General features: G+C 38.4%; 1 protein-coding gene across 1 annotated transcript; it reads left to right on the top strand.

The window, feature by feature from the left end:
- Positions 1-1,771: 1,771 nt before the first annotated feature.
- Positions 1,772-18,002, top strand: acvr1c (activin A receptor type 1C). The gene is made up of 9 exons (XM_022740467.1): positions 1,772-1,967; positions 7,506-7,736; positions 11,138-11,380; positions 11,639-11,869; positions 11,949-12,116; positions 12,666-12,822; positions 13,181-13,305; positions 13,613-13,743; positions 15,443-18,002. Exons 1-9 carry the CDS (start codon positions 1,898-1,900, stop codon positions 15,566-15,568), a joined length of 1,482 nt encoding a protein of 493 aa, XP_022596188.1. The 5' UTR covers positions 1,772-1,897; the 3' UTR covers positions 15,569-18,002.
- Positions 18,003-18,627: the final 625 nt, after the last annotated feature.

Genomic DNA, 18,627 nt, shown 5'->3' with positions numbered 1-18,627 from the left:
TTTGATCCATGTTGCACAGAGCACAGAGGTTTGACCCAACCAGTGTTAAAATTGCATCTTGTTTCCCCGAGGTCCTGTACTTGGTTTGGATACCTGCTGTGCACGTCTGTACATTATGACATACATCAGATGGAGGAGTGTTAACTCCTTCCTCTCTTTCAGAAAGGCTCCTATGTAACTAATAACTTATTATGATTGAGTTGATAAATAAGAACAAGAAGATACTGATACTGATACTGACTATTTTAACTGTTTAAAGTGACATTTAAGAACTTTCCATTCACTGTCTGTACAAGTTTTTAATGTTGTTTTTCCTACCTTCAGCCTGATATTCATCTATTCATAGTCCCTGGATGAAGACTGGTAATATACTACAACATTGGGTGCCATTTCAACAGTGATGTGGAGCAGAAATTACATAATTAGTGGTGTTTTCTGAACCAATAACAGAACATGGATTCAGTAGTTATTATTGACGACTCGTTCCCTGTTGTTTCCAAAGCTGTGCTGTTGGTATAGAACGTGTAGTCTGCCTCGATTTTGCTGTGAATGCATGGAAAATTACATTTTGTGCTTGTGTAGTCTTTGGGATTAAGCTCAGTTCACTCCTTCACTCTCCCTGGTGACACTGGCACCTGTTGTTGCTATGGAGCCTGAGCAGCAAAAACACGACTTGGTCCCACATGGCCTGCTGTAAATCACATATTGCATACAGGTAAATGTACGGCAGACCAATTCAGTCATCAATACCTGAAAGTGTTTACTCTTTGCTTGGGGTAAATGTTAGCAGTGATATATGTCTTGCCTGGTTTCTCCCATTTTGTGTGCTTGAGTTCTGCTCACATCCAGGGAGAGGAATTGCAATAGCCACATGGGTGCAAGATAGGCTGCTTAGGGTTGGATTACCAAACAGGCAAAGCAAAGAACTGCCAGTCCCTCAGGAGACACATAGTTGTTAATTGGTCTGTGGTAATTTAATTAAATGAAAATTTGTTAGAGAACTTGCACCTCTCAAGTTCAATATCAACAAAAGTATGAAACTGTATTATTACCCAATGTTATGGTCCTGTCTGGTCAAAATCTAGATTTTTCATTATTTGAGTTTATTTTGTGCTCACATGGGTACATACATAACTTTTCTGTGTAGTCAGATTATCATACTCTTAACTGGCACATAAAAATCAGGGCCAGGTATTTAAGGATAGGAGTACTAGTTAGTCTATAATAAAGCTGCTTTATAATCTGGATGCCCCAAACAGGTTAATCTGGCCATTTCTACCATTCCCTGGAAACCCACGTCACCATAGACCATTTATTGGCCCACTAGTGTGGAATATTCATATTTCCTTTGGGACAGTGTGTGTATGTGTCTGCTTTGCTCAGTACAGAGTTTGATGAGACTGTTATAGCCTACATTATTTGTTAATGATGTAGTCTGTCGTTTTGAGTCCTTCTAAAGACTCTGGATTACTTTCCCATATTCAGCGTACTCTGAACAATTTGTTCTGGTTTCCTTTCACCGCAAGCACTTAGTAAATAAGTGAGAACTGACACCTCAGTGAACAGGTCATTTCCATATTCAATCAGCAGACAGGAGGTGGTGTTTCACTGGACCTGCAGCACTTAAATGGATGTGCAACACACTTTCTTTCTGGCTCTCATTCACATGTCTTTATCAGCGGTCTGCAGCGCTAATCCTCTTAAACTCCTAGTCAACAGAGGCGGAGCAAACCTCTCGTTGCGTTTTACAGTTTCCTCCCCGCTCATTTACTGTGAGAGGCTTCTGTGGCGGGGTGCATGGCCGACGGACTTCACCGCAATGTGTGATGTTGTGTTTACTGTAGAGTAGCTGCGTGGAAACGGTGCTTTGGAGAAGGGTGCAGATGCGGCACTTGCCATGACTTGTCCCGGGAAGCAGAGCTTTCAAGCGGCGTTGATCTTCCTGTCTGTCGCCCAGCTGACTGCAGGTACAGTAGCTCGGTTTGCGTTGTATCAATCAAATGCATTCATTTGGCAAATGACACTGTGTCAAGGTTTTATGAGTTATTAAACTGCTGACAGTATACAGTCATGGCTAAATAGTTTATTCAATTGACTTTTGAAAGCTGTTTTCAGGAAACATGAGTGAATTGAGTTTATATAACTTAACCGAAGGACAAATAATTTCATACTAATCAAAGTTAAATCAAAAAGCACCAAAAGTACGGAATAATAAAGATGTATTAAGTACATATAGTTGTGTGTTAAAGCTCTGAATTCAAAGACCAGTTATAGAAATAAAAGAAACAGTTACCCCCCAACAAGCACCCTGTTTTCTTAGCAAATAAAAAAGAGAGTGCTTTGTAGAAAAGGAAACCTGCGAGATAAACACTCTTTTCAAAAAAATTGTAGAATATTGTCAGTTTTATTCTTCACTGCCATTTCAAAGTCACCACTCATGCTGTAAGATCATGGTGAGATTATGATGTTATTGTTATTGGTAAAATTTTAAATGTACTAGTTTCATAGAGCAGGATTGCTTTCATTTTGTGTGGACTCTTACCTGTTTGTATAACAAGGATTAACATTGTTTTTTTAATAATAATAAAAAACAATCTAATTTGCTTAACTAAATTCATACTAGAGTTGAAACAATTAGTTGATTAGTCAGTCCACCAAAATTAATCTGTAGCTATTTTTGATAATTAATTACTCATTTCAGTCATTTTCCAAGAAAAAATAGCAGACTCTCCTCTAGTTGAAGCCTTTCTAATGTGAGGATTTGCTGCTTTTCCTTTTCATATATTATAGTAAACTGAATACTTTTGGATTTTGGACTGTTGGTCCAAAACAAGCAATTTGAAGATATCACATTGGGCTTTTTTGATTTTCATGTTTCACCATTTTCTGACATTTTGTAGACCAGACAGTTAATAGTAAAGATTATCAGCAGATCAATCAATAATGAAAATAATCGGCTGTTTGCAACACAAACACCTCCTATACATATTGAGTCAAAAAAAAACTAGCAGCTAGAATGGAAGAAGTATCCCAGGAAAGATGTAAACACCATGCACCTACTGCTGTTGTCACCTGGTTTGTTCTGGTGTGCCCTGTTGAAGACAGCAGTGTTTGCAGTGCACTAACCTTTTCCCTTGTTTTTGGATGCTAATAGTTCAGGCTTTGAATAAGTCATTAACACTAACTTGAAAAAAGTGAAACACACAAGATGTGTGGGAGCTGTTTCAGCCTATTTCCAATGGGGCAAGCAGGTAGTTGGGTTAATTTTAGAAGAGTCAAAACTTTGGCAGGCTCTTTCTGTCAGCAGATGTTCTTGTTTTCTACAGAGTAATAATTGAAGTGCACTTATTGGACACTTTATTTTGTTAAATATAACTGAACACACAAATTCAGCTGTGCGGTTCTTCTCAGAGATGCACTCATTCCAGGTTGTATAATGCTTTACCCCTCATATTGCTCCCTTTGTAATATGATGCATAAGTGGTACTTTTCATAACAGTCGATTTTTGCTGAAGACTTCTTTGGTTAAATGGTTTTGCAAGTGTACAAGCCTCAGTAATTGCATGTGATTAATTACTTAATAGGTCGTTAAAAGTAGTTGATAGGCAGATTTAAACAATAGATACAAATGTACAGTTACCATTTCTTGCATCGAGTTGTGCAATAATTTATAGGCAAACTCTGCTTCTCCACTTATGCCTGTTTTCTGCTCCTGTCAAAAATCCCTTCCATGTTGGCAATGTTGTGAATGTTGGTTCTAGGAATCTGCCTGCCTCAGGGTCTGACTTTGATACTTTTTTTTGAGTCAATTTGGTCCAATTTCATTACCAGACATCACACACTGAGTCAAGTAAGGCCTCCCCTGTCCTTTTAGCATTGTACTTCCCCCCTCAAAGATTACCTCAGCACAAATGGCTCATGCCTACTTTACTGAGCATCTCAGAGAAGGAAGTCAGTTCTGACTGCCTCAATATTCTCAGTGACACATACTTGGTTGTATTTTTACGTTCAGGAGTACATGCACTTTGTTCCTTTAGGAAATGACTCATATCAATTGGAGGACCAGGATTTAGGGGAGCTGCGGGTAGGGGTTCTTGGGAAATAATCGAAAACATGTGAACACGTTTCCAACTTGTGTGGAAATATGTAAAGTGTTTCTCCATCTACTTCAGATTCACCATCTCTGACACATATTGTCCAGGGTAACTGCTCCACCTACAAAACCATGTCCACAGTGCACAAAAAGAGTTTCTAACACCTTCAAGGACAAACAGCTCCAAGCACAGCAATTTCAAGACATATTTAATTTGTTGCACCTCAAAACTCCAATTCCATGAAAAATTTTCTCCACATTTGAACTGTGTTGTAAGACCTCACGTGCATTTGTGTAACTTTCATCGATTTCTGGTTGTTTTTACATCGTTTGTTTTGTTCATTGTGGCTCTTTCACTATGTCAAACTATACAGAGATAAAGAAATTCACTGTCACTTCACACTAATCACTTACTGAGCTACAGTATATTCAAACTTTATTTAATAATCATTGTCCTTGATAAAATTGTTGCCAGGCAACTCTCAGATATGTTATAAAAGAAAAGTATTTTTGGCGTATTCCAGTCAGGTTCTCCCTGACCTGAAGTCCGAATCTTTCGTTGGCTCTTGATTTTGTCAAGAGGTCAGCATCACTGGTGGAAGAGCTTTACAAAGCCCTTTAAAACACAACACTATTTTTTTTCTACAGTAGCTCTAAATCACTCTGATTAAAAGACCAAATCAATGATCGGTTTATCCTGCTCAAATGTTCTGTACACCACACCGCTACACCTAGGTGACATGTTGCTTCATTTCAATGAACATGGGCACTGTTGTTTGTTTCTCTCAATCCTGTGCCATCTTGGTGCTGTAAACTCTCACTGGTGCAACAAATGTGTATTAATCTATATAGATATGTCTATACTATATAACGTATTTGTGACCCATTTTCAAACATTAGATCTTCAGTTAGCACAAATGCACTTAGGCCTGAGTTCCATGAGGTTGGCTCGAATTTATTGTCATTATCTCCATAAATAATATTCAGTATAAAGTGGCACAAAATCAAAGTCCTTCAGTGCTACATTATAGACAATAAACAAACAGGGTAGGAAAGTTAGATAGTATTGAATAGTTTTCAATGGATTTGTTGAGAACATTGCTAGCCTTTTCTTTTGAACCATCTATCACTCCATGTGGCTGGTATTTCAAATGTTTTGTGAGTGTGAAATTAATATGAATCATTTGTTTATCATTACTGTTTGTTTTATCATTCAGTCACTTTGTTATAATTGTGTGCTTTAAGAATGAACTCTGTACCTACAGTTTGAGTATAGAAATGTGGGTAACTGAAGAAAGTGAAAACATTATGCAAAAGTATTCCAGATTTTCTGTGTTGAGGCTTTGTTTCCCTGGAAACTGTAACCGGACCTATGTTCATCCTGATAGGTTATATTAGTGACTGTCCAGCTAGTGGACAGTTTATGGCTTCTTTCCAGTTGATTAATATTTTTTATTAGGGTTAGGGTTTTATTAGTATTTTTTCTCCCATTGTATACAATATATTTTGTAATCCTCAATCTATCAGTGTTCTGTGTGCTTACTGTAGTCAGAGTTTTCTAATAGAGCAATTTTCAGTGACAGTTTCTCTTCATATTTGTTAGTTAAGTTTTGTTGTGGTGTGCCCCAAGGATCAATTCTTGGCCCTATCATGTTCTTTTTTGATATAGTGAACTTCGTATTAATTTGCTACATGGATGACTTATAGCTATATCTTTCATTTAAACTGTATGACAATAGCAACCTGTCCTCCTTACTGATTAGTTTAGCAGTTCTCAAGGCCTAGACATCTTTACATCTCTTTTAAAACTCAACAAAAAAGAGAAACTCTTTCACTGACTGAATCCATGCATCGGTCATGAAAATCTATTTCAAAGCCCAGTTACAAAAGTAAGAGTCACTGATCACAGCATGAACTTTGACCACAATCTCAAGAAAGTTTCCTAATTTTTCTTCCAGTTGCGCAATGTATAGTTTAATGTCTGTTCTTATCTGCCAAAATCTGAAAAAAAGATTTATTAATGTTTTTCTTCTTTGTTGGAAAGAGTATTGCAATACATTAGATTGCTCCACTTCCACTTCAAAAATGCCATTGCTAGACTTTTAACAGGTTGAAATCAAACAGTGCTTGTGGCTTTTGAGTGTCCTCAAAACTCTTCAAGAATTACTTTTACATGTTTTTACACTTTATTTCGTAATGTTATTGTTAGCATCATCTTCATTATTATTATTTAATCCCTATTTAATTAAAGTGCCATGTAACATGCCCTTGACATATATAATACTTACTACTTAATGCTTTTATTTACTTTCAAGACAGTCACTACTCATGAGGACTTGTTGGAAGTTGGCCGAATGGGTTTCACATTCAGTGCCACCCAATACAAAATAAGTCAAATCAATTCTTTATTTCTATAGCACATAGAAACATAGCTTGAGCTGACCAAAGTGCTGTACAAAGTGCTGTACAAAGAGCAATTAAAATAAATAAGTGAGACATGGATCAGCTTTCTTGAAGATTTACAACTGGGGTGTCAAGAATTAACTATATCTGTATTTAGTTCTTTAGAACTGTACTTGAAGCAGTTCGCACCAATCGGTTTATCAATGATGAATACAGTATGTATATATAAAATATTATGTGAAACTGACTACAATGAACCTGTGTAAAGAGGTGCTTGGTGAAAGACAAAATATCCTGACAAAAAATACTTTGTTGGGTCTTAATATCTTAGTTACAATGAGACCAACTTGGCATGCAAACCCTTAACTACACATAGCACATACAGTTCAGACAACAGCCACCAGTTTTTACTGGAATGTAGATAAACTGACAGACACCCATTAAGATTTACTAAAAAGTATGAGAATATATTCATTTAAAAAAATTAATAAACAAACAAATTTATTTAAATCTAAATAATCTAATTTAACAACTATATTATATGATGTGTTTATGAATACTGTAGAGACCTTTACTTATATTATTATAGGTTAAAAACTGGGGCTACCTTAAAAACATTTTGATTAAATAATGTACAATATTCACACAGTTATTTCCAGGTTTTTCCAGTGAGCAGGCGGTGCAGCTTTTCTTATCAATCACTCACAGTGTTATCAAACAAAGCATGACAGCAGCTCCAAGTAGAACACAAGATTATCTGGGTGTTAAAGTAAGAGGTATTACATCGGTTCCTCCGCCTCCATCCATTTAAGAGTGTAGACCTCCTTACCTAACAGGAGCCTCCTGCTTCTGAAGAGTTAAAGACCACTAACAATGACAATCTGTGAATGAAAGTGTTTCTCTAATATCCCCTTTCTTTGCAATTTCTCAAAGCAATGGATTGACTCCCAGAATGTGTGTGTGAAGAAAATTGTTATCTAGCCATCTTGAGTGATTCGATGTGTTTCAGGTCTGAAGTGTGTGTGCCAGCTGTGCACCAACCACACCTGTGAGACCAGTGCAGACGGTGCCTGCTGGAACTCTGTGATGTTGATTGATGGGAAGGAGGAGACGGTAAAATCCTGTCTGTCGCCCTCTGAAATGAAGGGCCAGGTCTTCTGCTACAGCTCCCGCAATGTCTCCAAGAGGAACTGCTGCTTCACTGACTTCTGCAACAACGAGACTCTGCACCTATACCCAGGTACTGCTGAAATTATCATTATTATTTTATTTCAATACAATATGGGTTTAATAAATTGTGGTGCTTCTGAACTGATTATCTTGTTTCTATCTCTCATTGAACGTGGATTCATCCGTTCAGACCGTCAGTTAATGTCACACTGCTCAGTAGTTACTGCATTCAGTCGACAGCAGCACCAGCTCAATCCCAAGTGTGGGATTTCCCACTCATTCTGGCCCCGGCTAGACGAGGCGGATGCTGATCCTACTAGATCCTGTGACATAACAAATCTGGCAGAGGCTATGGGACGGCGGTTAGTGATCCTCCCCCTCCCTCCCCTGATTTATAAATAAATACTTTGTCAGGCATGTAGTCCGACCGCAAGTTAAAAGCCTCTCATGGGTCTGCTGGGTGGAAGTTGGCCTTAAAGCAGAGGGAGATTACTTTACACCTGTGGATATACGACTCAGTGGAAAATGCTGGGAGGTCAGGGTCACACTCACCATGTGGGCTCATGAATATTTGCTGTGTTAATGTAATATATATCTATTTTTATGTTTATTTGTATATTTACTTTCACTTCATGGTAATTAAATACTTTATAGCCTCATGTAAATTGGATAATTTATAAAGAATGTAAATTGGATTTGTCGAAGTTGCATTCATTACTTTTTTAGCCAGCTTGGAGCTGCACCTAATAATAAGCTGAAAATACACACAGTTATCATGTAAAAGTAATATGATTGAGTAATATGATATGATTAGCATCTGTTTTGATCTCCCCTATCTCCACCATGCTCCAATATATTCACCAGCTAGCAGCTTACTTTGTCTGTCTGCTGTTTGGGGCTATAGGAAGGTAGACTACAGTGGGTATATCAGAGCTTTTTGCTGAAAACAGCTCTCTGCTGCTGCTGGAAATGTGGTTGATGAGAGTCAAGTCGTAAAAGCAAAAGACAAATAGTCTGTCACCTTGAACAAACCTACACATTATACAGAGTCATTTGACCATTGTTCGTATGAATGTTTTGACTAATGCAGCTTAATAAAAACATAAAAATGAACATCAGTATAGTGCAGAGAGGCTTCTGAGTGGCCTGGTTTAAATTGTGATTCCATTTGACATTTGACATTAAACACTGTGCGAATTTGTAAAACATTGTTTTACATTTATATTTATTTCAGTGCTTGCAAACACACAAATGTTTTTTTTCCCCAATCCATTTAATTGCTCATTTTCTCACTGATTTTAAAATTGCACTAAGCAACTAGATTGACTTGTTTATCAGAATTGTTGCAGATTAATTATCTGTCGATTGACTAATCAATTAGTCGACTAATTGTGTCAGCTCTGATTTGCACACAGACTTTAGAATAGAATAAATAGTAAATGCAAAAAAATACAAAACACATCTATTTACCTGGGGAGCCCCAGTTGATTGCAAATGACTAAAAACAGATACAATACACTGATCTTCTTAGAACTCTGCACCTCTTAGACAACAACATTCGAAAATATTCGAAAATATTTACTCTTGGTCATAGTGTGAAATAATACTACTAATAATTAGTCCATTCTTAATTTTTGACACTAAATAAAACAAAAATGTAAGTGTTTTTCCTCCACTTATTTATTTGTGTAAAATAAATTTGAGTTAGATGGAACTGTCAGAGAATGGTCACTTTCAAAAAATGTGGAGGTTGTATAGGAGATTTAAAGTGAGAAGTGCTGCGGACTGTTGATGAGACGGGTCGGGGCAACAGCCTGAGGCTGTGATGGTGTCGACTGTGAATGAGGACACTACAATCAATCTGTTCCACTGCTCTGCTAAATATCAGTACGTGAGCTCATGCGGTGTGTTATTTATTTTTCATACATAAAAACTTCATGTTCATCAGTGCTGTGACCTCTGCAGGCCTAAACGGTAGTGTGTATTTGCAGTTATAAGCTGAGTTTATAGTAGGTAGTGGTTTGTGGTTTTGTGTAGCTGTATTTACAGATTTGTTAAGTTTATTGTCCTTTAACACCATGACAGGGATGAATTCTGTCTTCTTCTATTATTTCTGTTCCAATCATTTATATAGATGTTACTGCTGAGATTACACCCTTGTCCCATACACAGTCACCAAAAGGCAAAAAAAAAAGAAAAAAGTTACAGTTTATAGAAGGTCTTTTGCCATTAGGCCAGAGGACAGTAAGGTCTTGTTTTTCACCATATCTGCTGAGGTCCAACTGGATATGTATTTAGGTAAAAGGCTAAAGATGTCTTAGGAAACTGTGGTTTAGTTCATGATGGGTTGCTCTGCATATTGGGTCATCTGCAGATGTTGCATGTTTGTGGCTCCTGCTGAGGACATTTCATACTTTGGGGATTTGAGAAGATGAAAAGGCCAAGAAACATAGAACCACAGGGTTTTTCAAGTCTGTATTGTAACAATACTCACATGTGTACGCCGAGAGAGTCAATAGGTCCTGTAATTAGTTAATATGAAACTACAGCAAGTTGGCCGAATCAAATGGATATCTCCCAAAGTTAGTCTTTTTAGTGCAAAATTCTTTGTTTTTCCCAAACCTATCAATTAATTGTAGTGCTATGCTAAGGTGCTATTACATTATTCCCTGTGAACACTTTTGTCATCATATCTGCGAATCTGATATTATCACAGTGCCCACCAGCTCTGCTATTTTTGTTTGTGTTGAGATCTTCCTTGTCCACCCACAGACAGAATGAAGGTCATGGATAGAAATGCCAGGTTACATTGTTTTGCCAAACCCACAGTTTATTACAAAGCCTCACAGGGCACCTGTGTGTGATAAGTGTATGTCATCTATTTAAGTAAAGAGTGTTGTTGTAAGAAAAAAATGCATTTTTAATTTGGATTTTTGGAGAAAATTTATTGGCACCACGTTTCTGTATCTCTTTTGATTCATGACATTTATGGGCAGTGATTAAAATTTCTGGCACTCTGGAAAAAAGAAAAGTTATGTCTGCCACAGTTTTTTGGCAGACATAACTTTGCATCTGCCAAATGTACAATTTCTATTTCTCTAAATCTTAAGATTGCCAACTGGCTATGTCTTAACTTTTGCTGAGTCTGTGTTAAGGTCAGAAAAGTGTTATACAGTAAATCAGACAAGGCTGTCAGCATATTTCAGCACTTGTAAAACACCAATAATAATAATAATATATTCATCACTTGAGTGGCTGACTTCCATCCACTCTGTTGTACACAAAACACTTAATGCCATTATCAACAACAGCCAGCAGAGGGCGCAACAGTCATAGGGACCTCAGTGATAAAAAAACATAATCGCAAATTCCCTCCCCATTCTACTTATTAATTTCAGGGAACATGTACGTTAATAATACTGGATTTGAAAGATTTACATTATCCCGTTGCATATGTATGTATGTTATCAGAGAGGCCTTTGGAAGAACCCGGCTGGAGCAGGCTGCAGCTCGCTGTGGTGATCTTGGTGCCGTCCTGCCTCCTGTGCATGGGGATCCTTCTAGGGGTGTGCGTTGTGCAGGGCCACCACTGTGCCTACAGCCGAGCTCACAAGCAAGACCCAGAGGAGCCTCTAGATGACCAGATGCTCATGTCACCTGACAAATGTCTCAAAGATCTGATCTATGACATGAGCACCTCAGGCTCTGGATCAGGTGAGAGAAAAAACGCCCGTTGTCTTAACTGACACGAGGGCACAGGCTGTGATCATATCCTGTTTGAGTCATTCTCGGCGAGTGAAGCAAGTCAAAATGTAGTGATTACATATGAATATCAGAAACTCTTCAGGATTTCTTAATGACTTTTAACTATAGCATTCCAGCATTCCTTCCAGATGTGATCTACTGAGACAAAAAATCTTCTCTGCTGCGCATAGTCTTTGCCGGTTGAATTATTTTCTGTGTATCTTGCAGGGCTGCCACTGCTGGTCCAGAGGACCATAGCTCGGACCATTGTCCTGCAGGAGACCATTGGGAAAGGTCGATTTGGTGAGGTGTGGCGGGGCAAGTGGCGAGGAGAGGATGTGGCGGTGAAGATTTTCTCCTCCAGGGACGAGAGGTCCTGGTTCCGTGAAGCAGAGATTTATCAGACTATCATGCTCAGGCATGAGAACATCCTGGGATTCATTGCTGCTGACAACAAAGGTGTTTGAACATCAGGGTGTATAATGAGCTCTATAGCTATAGACAACGTGTGACGTGTATTATTTGCTCTGTGCTGCAGATAATGGCTCGTGGACTCAGCTCTGGTTGGTGTCAGAGTACCATGAGCACGGCTCCCTGTATGACTACCTGAACAGGTACACAGTTTCGATGGAAGGCATGATCGTCCTGGCTTTGTCAATATCCAGTGGGCTGGCACATCTCCACATGGAGATCATTGGCACGCAGGGTAAGGCTGTAGTTAGTAAATAAAGAACATGAAGGACAATGACTTCATATCAGAGAATTCAAAGGATTACGACACTTATGTGAGCAATAAAGCCACAAAATACTAAAATATCATTGGACTTGAAAAATGATCATAACCCAGATTCATACTCTAATAGTCTATCTTTTCCGATCTATCTTGATTTATCTGACCAACAGTCCAACACTCAGTTCACTTTGATCTAAACCAGAGGAAAGCAGCTTTGGAGAAGTTTCAATCAGCCAATAATTAGCATTTTGTTCTTAAAACTCATTGGTCATACATTTTCAATCAGTCAATGCTAACAATTGGCTAACAATTGAGTAATAAACTTGGCACTAGTGTATCTGCACAGTAAAGCCTATAACAATTCAGCTGTTCATTTATATTAATTTTGACTGATGGTTGAGCTGTTGATCCATTAATCCTGCAAAAGTTTCCTCCTTATCATCCATCTCTGAAAGCTCCAAAATATTTGTCTTAATATAAACCTATATTTTTTAGGCTAATTCGATACCTTCTTGATTCTAGGGAAGCCTGCCATTGCTCACAGAGACCTAAAGTCTAAAAATGTCCTGGTGAAGAAGAACGGTACAGCAGTCATTGCAGATTTGGGTTTGGCCGTGAAACACAACTCCAGCACCAATACCATAGACATACCGGCCAACCACAGAGTGGGAACCAAGAGGTTGGATATACTGTACATCACAAGGCAACACACAATGAACACACACAAAATGGAAACATGAAATCAAAGTTTGAAGTGACTTCAAACCTGGTCCAGTTTATTTGATTTGCCATGAGTTCTCTGAAGTCAACATGCTCTAAAAACAAATGTAATTCAACATGATAAATTCAGCTGTTTTTTCTGCAGCTGCTCTAAATTTTACGATGATACCATGTCCTGCAGCTCTGAATTCAGAAAACAGATAAAGATAAAGATAAAGATTTACAAGAAACCCACACACTTTAATCAATTAAGGAAATCAAAGGGGTACTGGACTTTTTTTTGTTACATTAGACCTTAATTATTTTGTCCTCTGCAGGTACATGGCCCCAGAAATCCTGGATGAGACAATCAATATGAACAGCTTTGAGTCATTCAAGCGGGCGGATATCTACTCGCTAGGCCTGGTGTTCTGGGAACTGGCCCGAAGATGCTCTGTTAGGGGTACCTTAAATGACACCCACATATGTACACTCCCACTTGTTTATTGATATTTATATGAATATCCCATGGATAAGTAATCAGGAAAACTGCACTGTGGCGCTAATAGTACATACATGACTCCATGGATGTAAATGTCATGCTCCCAATAACAGTAAGTCATTATGGGCTATGTCAGTGTGTCCCTTGTACACACTAATTGAAGGTAGTTTATGTCCTCGTGTTTTTTCATACACTGCACATCCTCAGTCTTGCATGTGAAGAAAAGCATAATTATAAAGAAAATCATCATTTGTTGTTATTTGAACAGGACTTCATGAAGATTTCCAGCTGCCTTATTATGACCTGGTGCCTTCAGATCCTTCCATCGAGGACATGAGGAAGGTGGTGTGTGATCAGAAACTCAGACCCAGCATTCCCAACCAATGGCAGAGCTGTGAGGTGAGATGGGAAAATCTATCTGATCTATCATCAGATAGATAGATTAATAAGATAAGATATAATTCATCACTAGTGTGTGTATGAAACTGTAATGGTGAGATACAAAACAGAATTAACAAGCCCAATGCTTAAGGGATAATTGTGGTTTCTTACCACACGAGGTCTACAGTAAATGTATGAAAGAATTTATAATCCACAAACTGAATGAGTACACTGAGTCATCATTTCCACTAAATGATTCAGTAGCTTTTAACATCTGAGCTTTCTTTAATGCTGACTGAAGATCCGCTGCACAGCATGATACTTCCCAGTTCGAAGCTTACTTGTAAGTAGGACAACCACAAAAGCCGAAGAAACAATCACAATGCTGTAAGTGTGATACAGAAAGGTGCTTTCAGAGATTTTCAGAATGATGAACAGCTTTTCTGTTGGTCTAGTTTGTGCTGAACTTAACAAAACAGACTGAATTAAAAACAAAAAAGCATAGAAATAAATGATTGACACAGTCAGACACTACAAATTTTCGAACTGAAGTGCTGATGAGCGGTGATTCATAAATTCCTTATTTCCATTTTGAAGCTGTGGCCATTCTTTCTTTTTTTTTAAAGTATATTTTTTGGGCTTTTTATGCCTTTATTTGATAGTACAGTAGAGAGACAGGAAATGGGGAGAGAGGGAATGACATGCAGCAAAGGCCGTCCGATGCAGGACTCGAACCGGGGCCAACTGCAGCGAGGACTGTAGCCTCTACACATGGGGCGCCTGCTTAGACCACTCCGCCACACGACACCCCATAGCCATCCTTTCTGTCAGTTATGATGAGTTATGATGAGTTATGCACTCACTGAAGTAACTTCTGAGAATCAGGTACATCAGGTACAGCAGGGCAAGAAATGCCAGTGGTCAGGCAACAGTTTAGACTGAACCACTTTATTTGGAGGTAAAACCCAAAAGTGAGCTCCCTGGAAATCTAGGTAATAATCTCTCATTGCACAGGAAAAGTTTGCGCAGTGGCTGACAGTACAACTACATGAAATGGCCTCAGTATGCTACAAACCAAGTGCTCGTCAGCTGGTTGAACACAGGTGGTTAGGAGGGTCTGCGTTTGACAATTGTTCTAACTTTTGGAAACTGAGATTTAGAGAATAATTTCCAGTAATGCCTTTGCGTCAAGTGCAGCTGTTCAGAACAGAACACATCACACATACTAGTTCATCTGAAGCAGACTGAATCCTTAAGTAAGGTAGATCAAAGACAAACCAGGATGTCTGGGTTATAATTTTATTAATTCATTCATCTATTTTTTGCCTTCCTAGTAAGTTTGACTAACCAGCAATTCATTTGATGAGTCTAATGTTATTAATAAAGAAAGGATTGCTGGACAAAACTACAGAAATAAGTTGTATGAAACCAGAAATTTCCTCAATAGCTTAGGTAAATTTGGGAGGAAATACATCAAATATACACAAAGTCATATGAGCACAGGGTGGATGACACACCTGACACTTTTTCTTAGCTTCACCCCCTTAGACAGTCTCTTGTTATTTTGATATATTATTCCAAAAAGGTTGATCACTCTAACGCTAACATACTGTATAACCGCCGCTCTTATTATTTATGTTATTCAAGGTAAGGAGCTGACAAGTGTTACTGTATTTTGACTCTTGTGTTAATGAACACTGTCATGCTGATTCTTCAGGCTATGCGTGTGATGGGCAAACTGATGAGAGAGTGCTGGTACGCCAACTCCGCTGCACGACTCACCGCTCTACGGGTCAAGAAGACTGTCTCTCAGCTGTCAGTCATCAAGGATGTCAAGGAATAGTTGGATTTGTTGCCTCCCTCCTGCAGATCAGCACTGGTGCCGGCACCGGTGCAACAAGAGGAACTGGGAGTAAACAGGGAGAAGCTGTCCTCTCTAACTGCCTGAGGCTGCCCTCTTCAGGACACAACCACACTGTTCACTCGCAGAGAGGCTTGTCAGGCTGTTGTTGTTGGTGCCAAAGTATTGTAGGAGGCGTCTGTGGCTGCTTTGCATACAGACACCTGGTTGACCAATTTGAACCAAACAGCTAAACTTTAGGTAGGAAGAGCCATATGAAATAAGAATATGTTTAATGTGTATACATATTGTTTTTGCTACCTCACACATTTAAGTGTCCAAAGCTTGAAATTGCACATTGTGATGTTTTTGTGCCATATCTTATATCGTAGCAAACACGGTATTGCTGGGTAGGTAGCATGCTAACTGACAATCAAAGGATACTGGATAAAAAATAAAAAAAAAGCCCTAACTTGTGCTGAATGGTTTTAAATGACACACATATAGTTATACCAGTAAGCTCCAGAGCTGTTGCTCCACACTTAACAGGATTTCAGCAGTGCATTTACAAGTGGAAGAGAACCTTTAGCTCAATATATCAGAGGGTTTTTTTTTTTTTAAAACTGTGATCTAATTCTTATTATTGATTGTTAGCCATTGAGCGTGGCTCTATAGACCAGAAGATGAACTCTGATGCCCGGACTTTTCATCTAGTGCCACCAGATAGGCACTAGATAAAGAGAGCACAGAAAAGGGTCATCGAGTACAGCTTAAACTCATGAAAGCTGAGCCTGACAAGTTTTGATTTACAAAACAACTTGAACCTTTTCTGGCACCACCCTCAGGCTAAACCCTTGTTTTTGATTGACTAGCAGGAAGGATCTATGGATTGCAAGGGTAGCTCTCCATTTTTAACAGTGTCATGGGGCAACGAGCGCTATAAGCATGTACGTATTGTTCTCAATATAAAGAGAAGTAAAACTAGGAACTCCTACTACAGATTTTGCACATTTAAAGCTTTCAGTTGCTGCCATCTTAAAGCTGAAAGCTAGTATTTGGATGAACAGAAGCTCAGTCATGAATGTGAAAATGTATGTTTTGGTTTCTCAAACATATTTATTCACACTGGAAACATCACTTCGAATTATGATTATTATTTTATTATTATGATGATTTAAACAACCCCATTCACACTTCAGAAATTCAGACAAACGACTAACTTAATTTCAGTATTGTTAACATCAGCTGAAGGTATTTGTAGTTTCTTTTAATAGAGTAAAGTAACAAATAATTTAGTTATCAGTTTTCCCAGCAAGTTTTCCATAGTACCACATAATGACGATCTATAAAGATAAAATCATAAAACAAGAAAATAATGACAATGCACAAAAAAGACAAAAATGCTTATGTTATCAGCAGAAGTAGTCCAATATCATGCTGTGTTAATAGTGTACATTAGCACTGGTGGTAGATCAGTTTGAGACATTTCACTTGGAGAGCAAAGTTTTGGCAATGGGGGCACTCTAGGGTCACTAATGCCACTGTCAGACGTGGCCTGTAAAGCCTTGTCATAACAGGCTTAGTGGAAGTGCACACGGGTAAATCTGCATGCCGCGTGTGCTTGTATGCACTCACGTGTGCAGGCGTGTCTGTGTGTGCACGTGTCCGTGTGTGTGTATGTGTGTTTCATATCATGTGAAGCGATCCTTCATTTAAATGTATGAATCTGATTGATTATTGTAGTGTTTGTGAAACTGTGAAACTGGTGCTGTGGATAAAAAAAAGAACTTTCCATGTTTCCCATACACCATGGCTTTAAATTCATGTCTAGCTCTACAGCCTCAGTTAAGGTTCATATTTTTTAGTTGCTAAGGCAAGTTTCATATTTCCATATAGCTGCTTAGTATCAGTGTTGACACATACGACAATATGTAAGTATTTTCCTGTCATGAAGGTATCAGAATTACTGGGTGATACTGTATGTAGCATCAGCAGTATTGCCCCTTGAAAATAAGCTATGTACAGTAGCCTGTTGCTATCTTGGTGAATATCAGTTCATGTGAAAGTTTGTATTATTTTCTTTCTGTGAGATGATTAGTCATGGAATTATTCGACTGTTGCAAAGAGTAGGAAGTATTAAAAATGCAGTATTTAAGCGTCTAGCTCTGCCTCTGCCCACTGAAAATACCTGCAATGTAAATTTGTTTTTATCTGAAGTTCAGTCCATGCTGAGCCAAGCTTACAGTATGTGTCGTCCATTGTGTCAAATCTGCTTCTACAAGAATCAGACAGGTGACACAGAGAAGAACTGATAGCTAAAAGACTTTATCAGTCATTCCAAAGAGGAGTGACCACCATGTGCAATTTCTGACTGGTGTCTTTTTTATATATATTGTAAATGACATAGCTAAATATTAATAAATGTGACACTGCTTTCGTAAAATAAGGCCTACTTTTGATTTCTCATTTAGATGCATACATTTGATATATGTAAAACCTTTCTGTGTTGTTGCTCTCACTATTTATTCTGTGCAGAAATAAGTGAGCTCAGCTGCTGTTGTGCACATTACTGTATGTAGGGCAGAACTTCCCTGAGCAGCTTATCTGACACAGGTCCTTTTTATCTTCCCCATTACACTTCTACCTTAACTGACATGACTCATCTGTGCTCGCTGCTCTGCTGCTCTATTTACGTATACTGTTTATGAAGTGGAGTTGTCCGTTAGACAGAGGAAATAAGGCGGTAATGCTGGGGCCATCAGCGCTACACAGATGAGTCATTCCCTTAAGATTGTGCTGTATGTTGCTTTAACAGATTTTACTGCTGATGCCTGTCACCTAAGGTCACGTAGTTTCACTTACAGGAAGGTTATTGCGCTCTCTTGAGAACCTTCCTATAGCAACAGCACCAAGCAAAAAATCTGGCTACCTAAAAGTGACGTAATTATTATAGTTTTTTTTGTAAACCATTTTAGTCATTGCACATTCTGTTTAAGCCAATGTTTCACATAAGCAAAAAGCAATGATGAGAGGTCATCAAAGTGTTTTTTTTTCTGTTGTCC

This window comes from Seriola dumerili, unplaced genomic scaffold (genome assembly GCF_002260705.1).
Source record: "Seriola dumerili isolate Sdu_G_001 unplaced genomic scaffold, Sdu_1.0 BDQW01000052.1, whole genome shotgun sequence".
NCBI classification, from domain to species: Eukaryota; Metazoa; Chordata; class Actinopteri; order Carangiformes; family Carangidae; genus Seriola; species Seriola dumerili.
The sequence above is the reverse complement of the archived record's forward strand: the minus strand, read 5'-3'. Positions and strand labels throughout refer to the sequence as shown.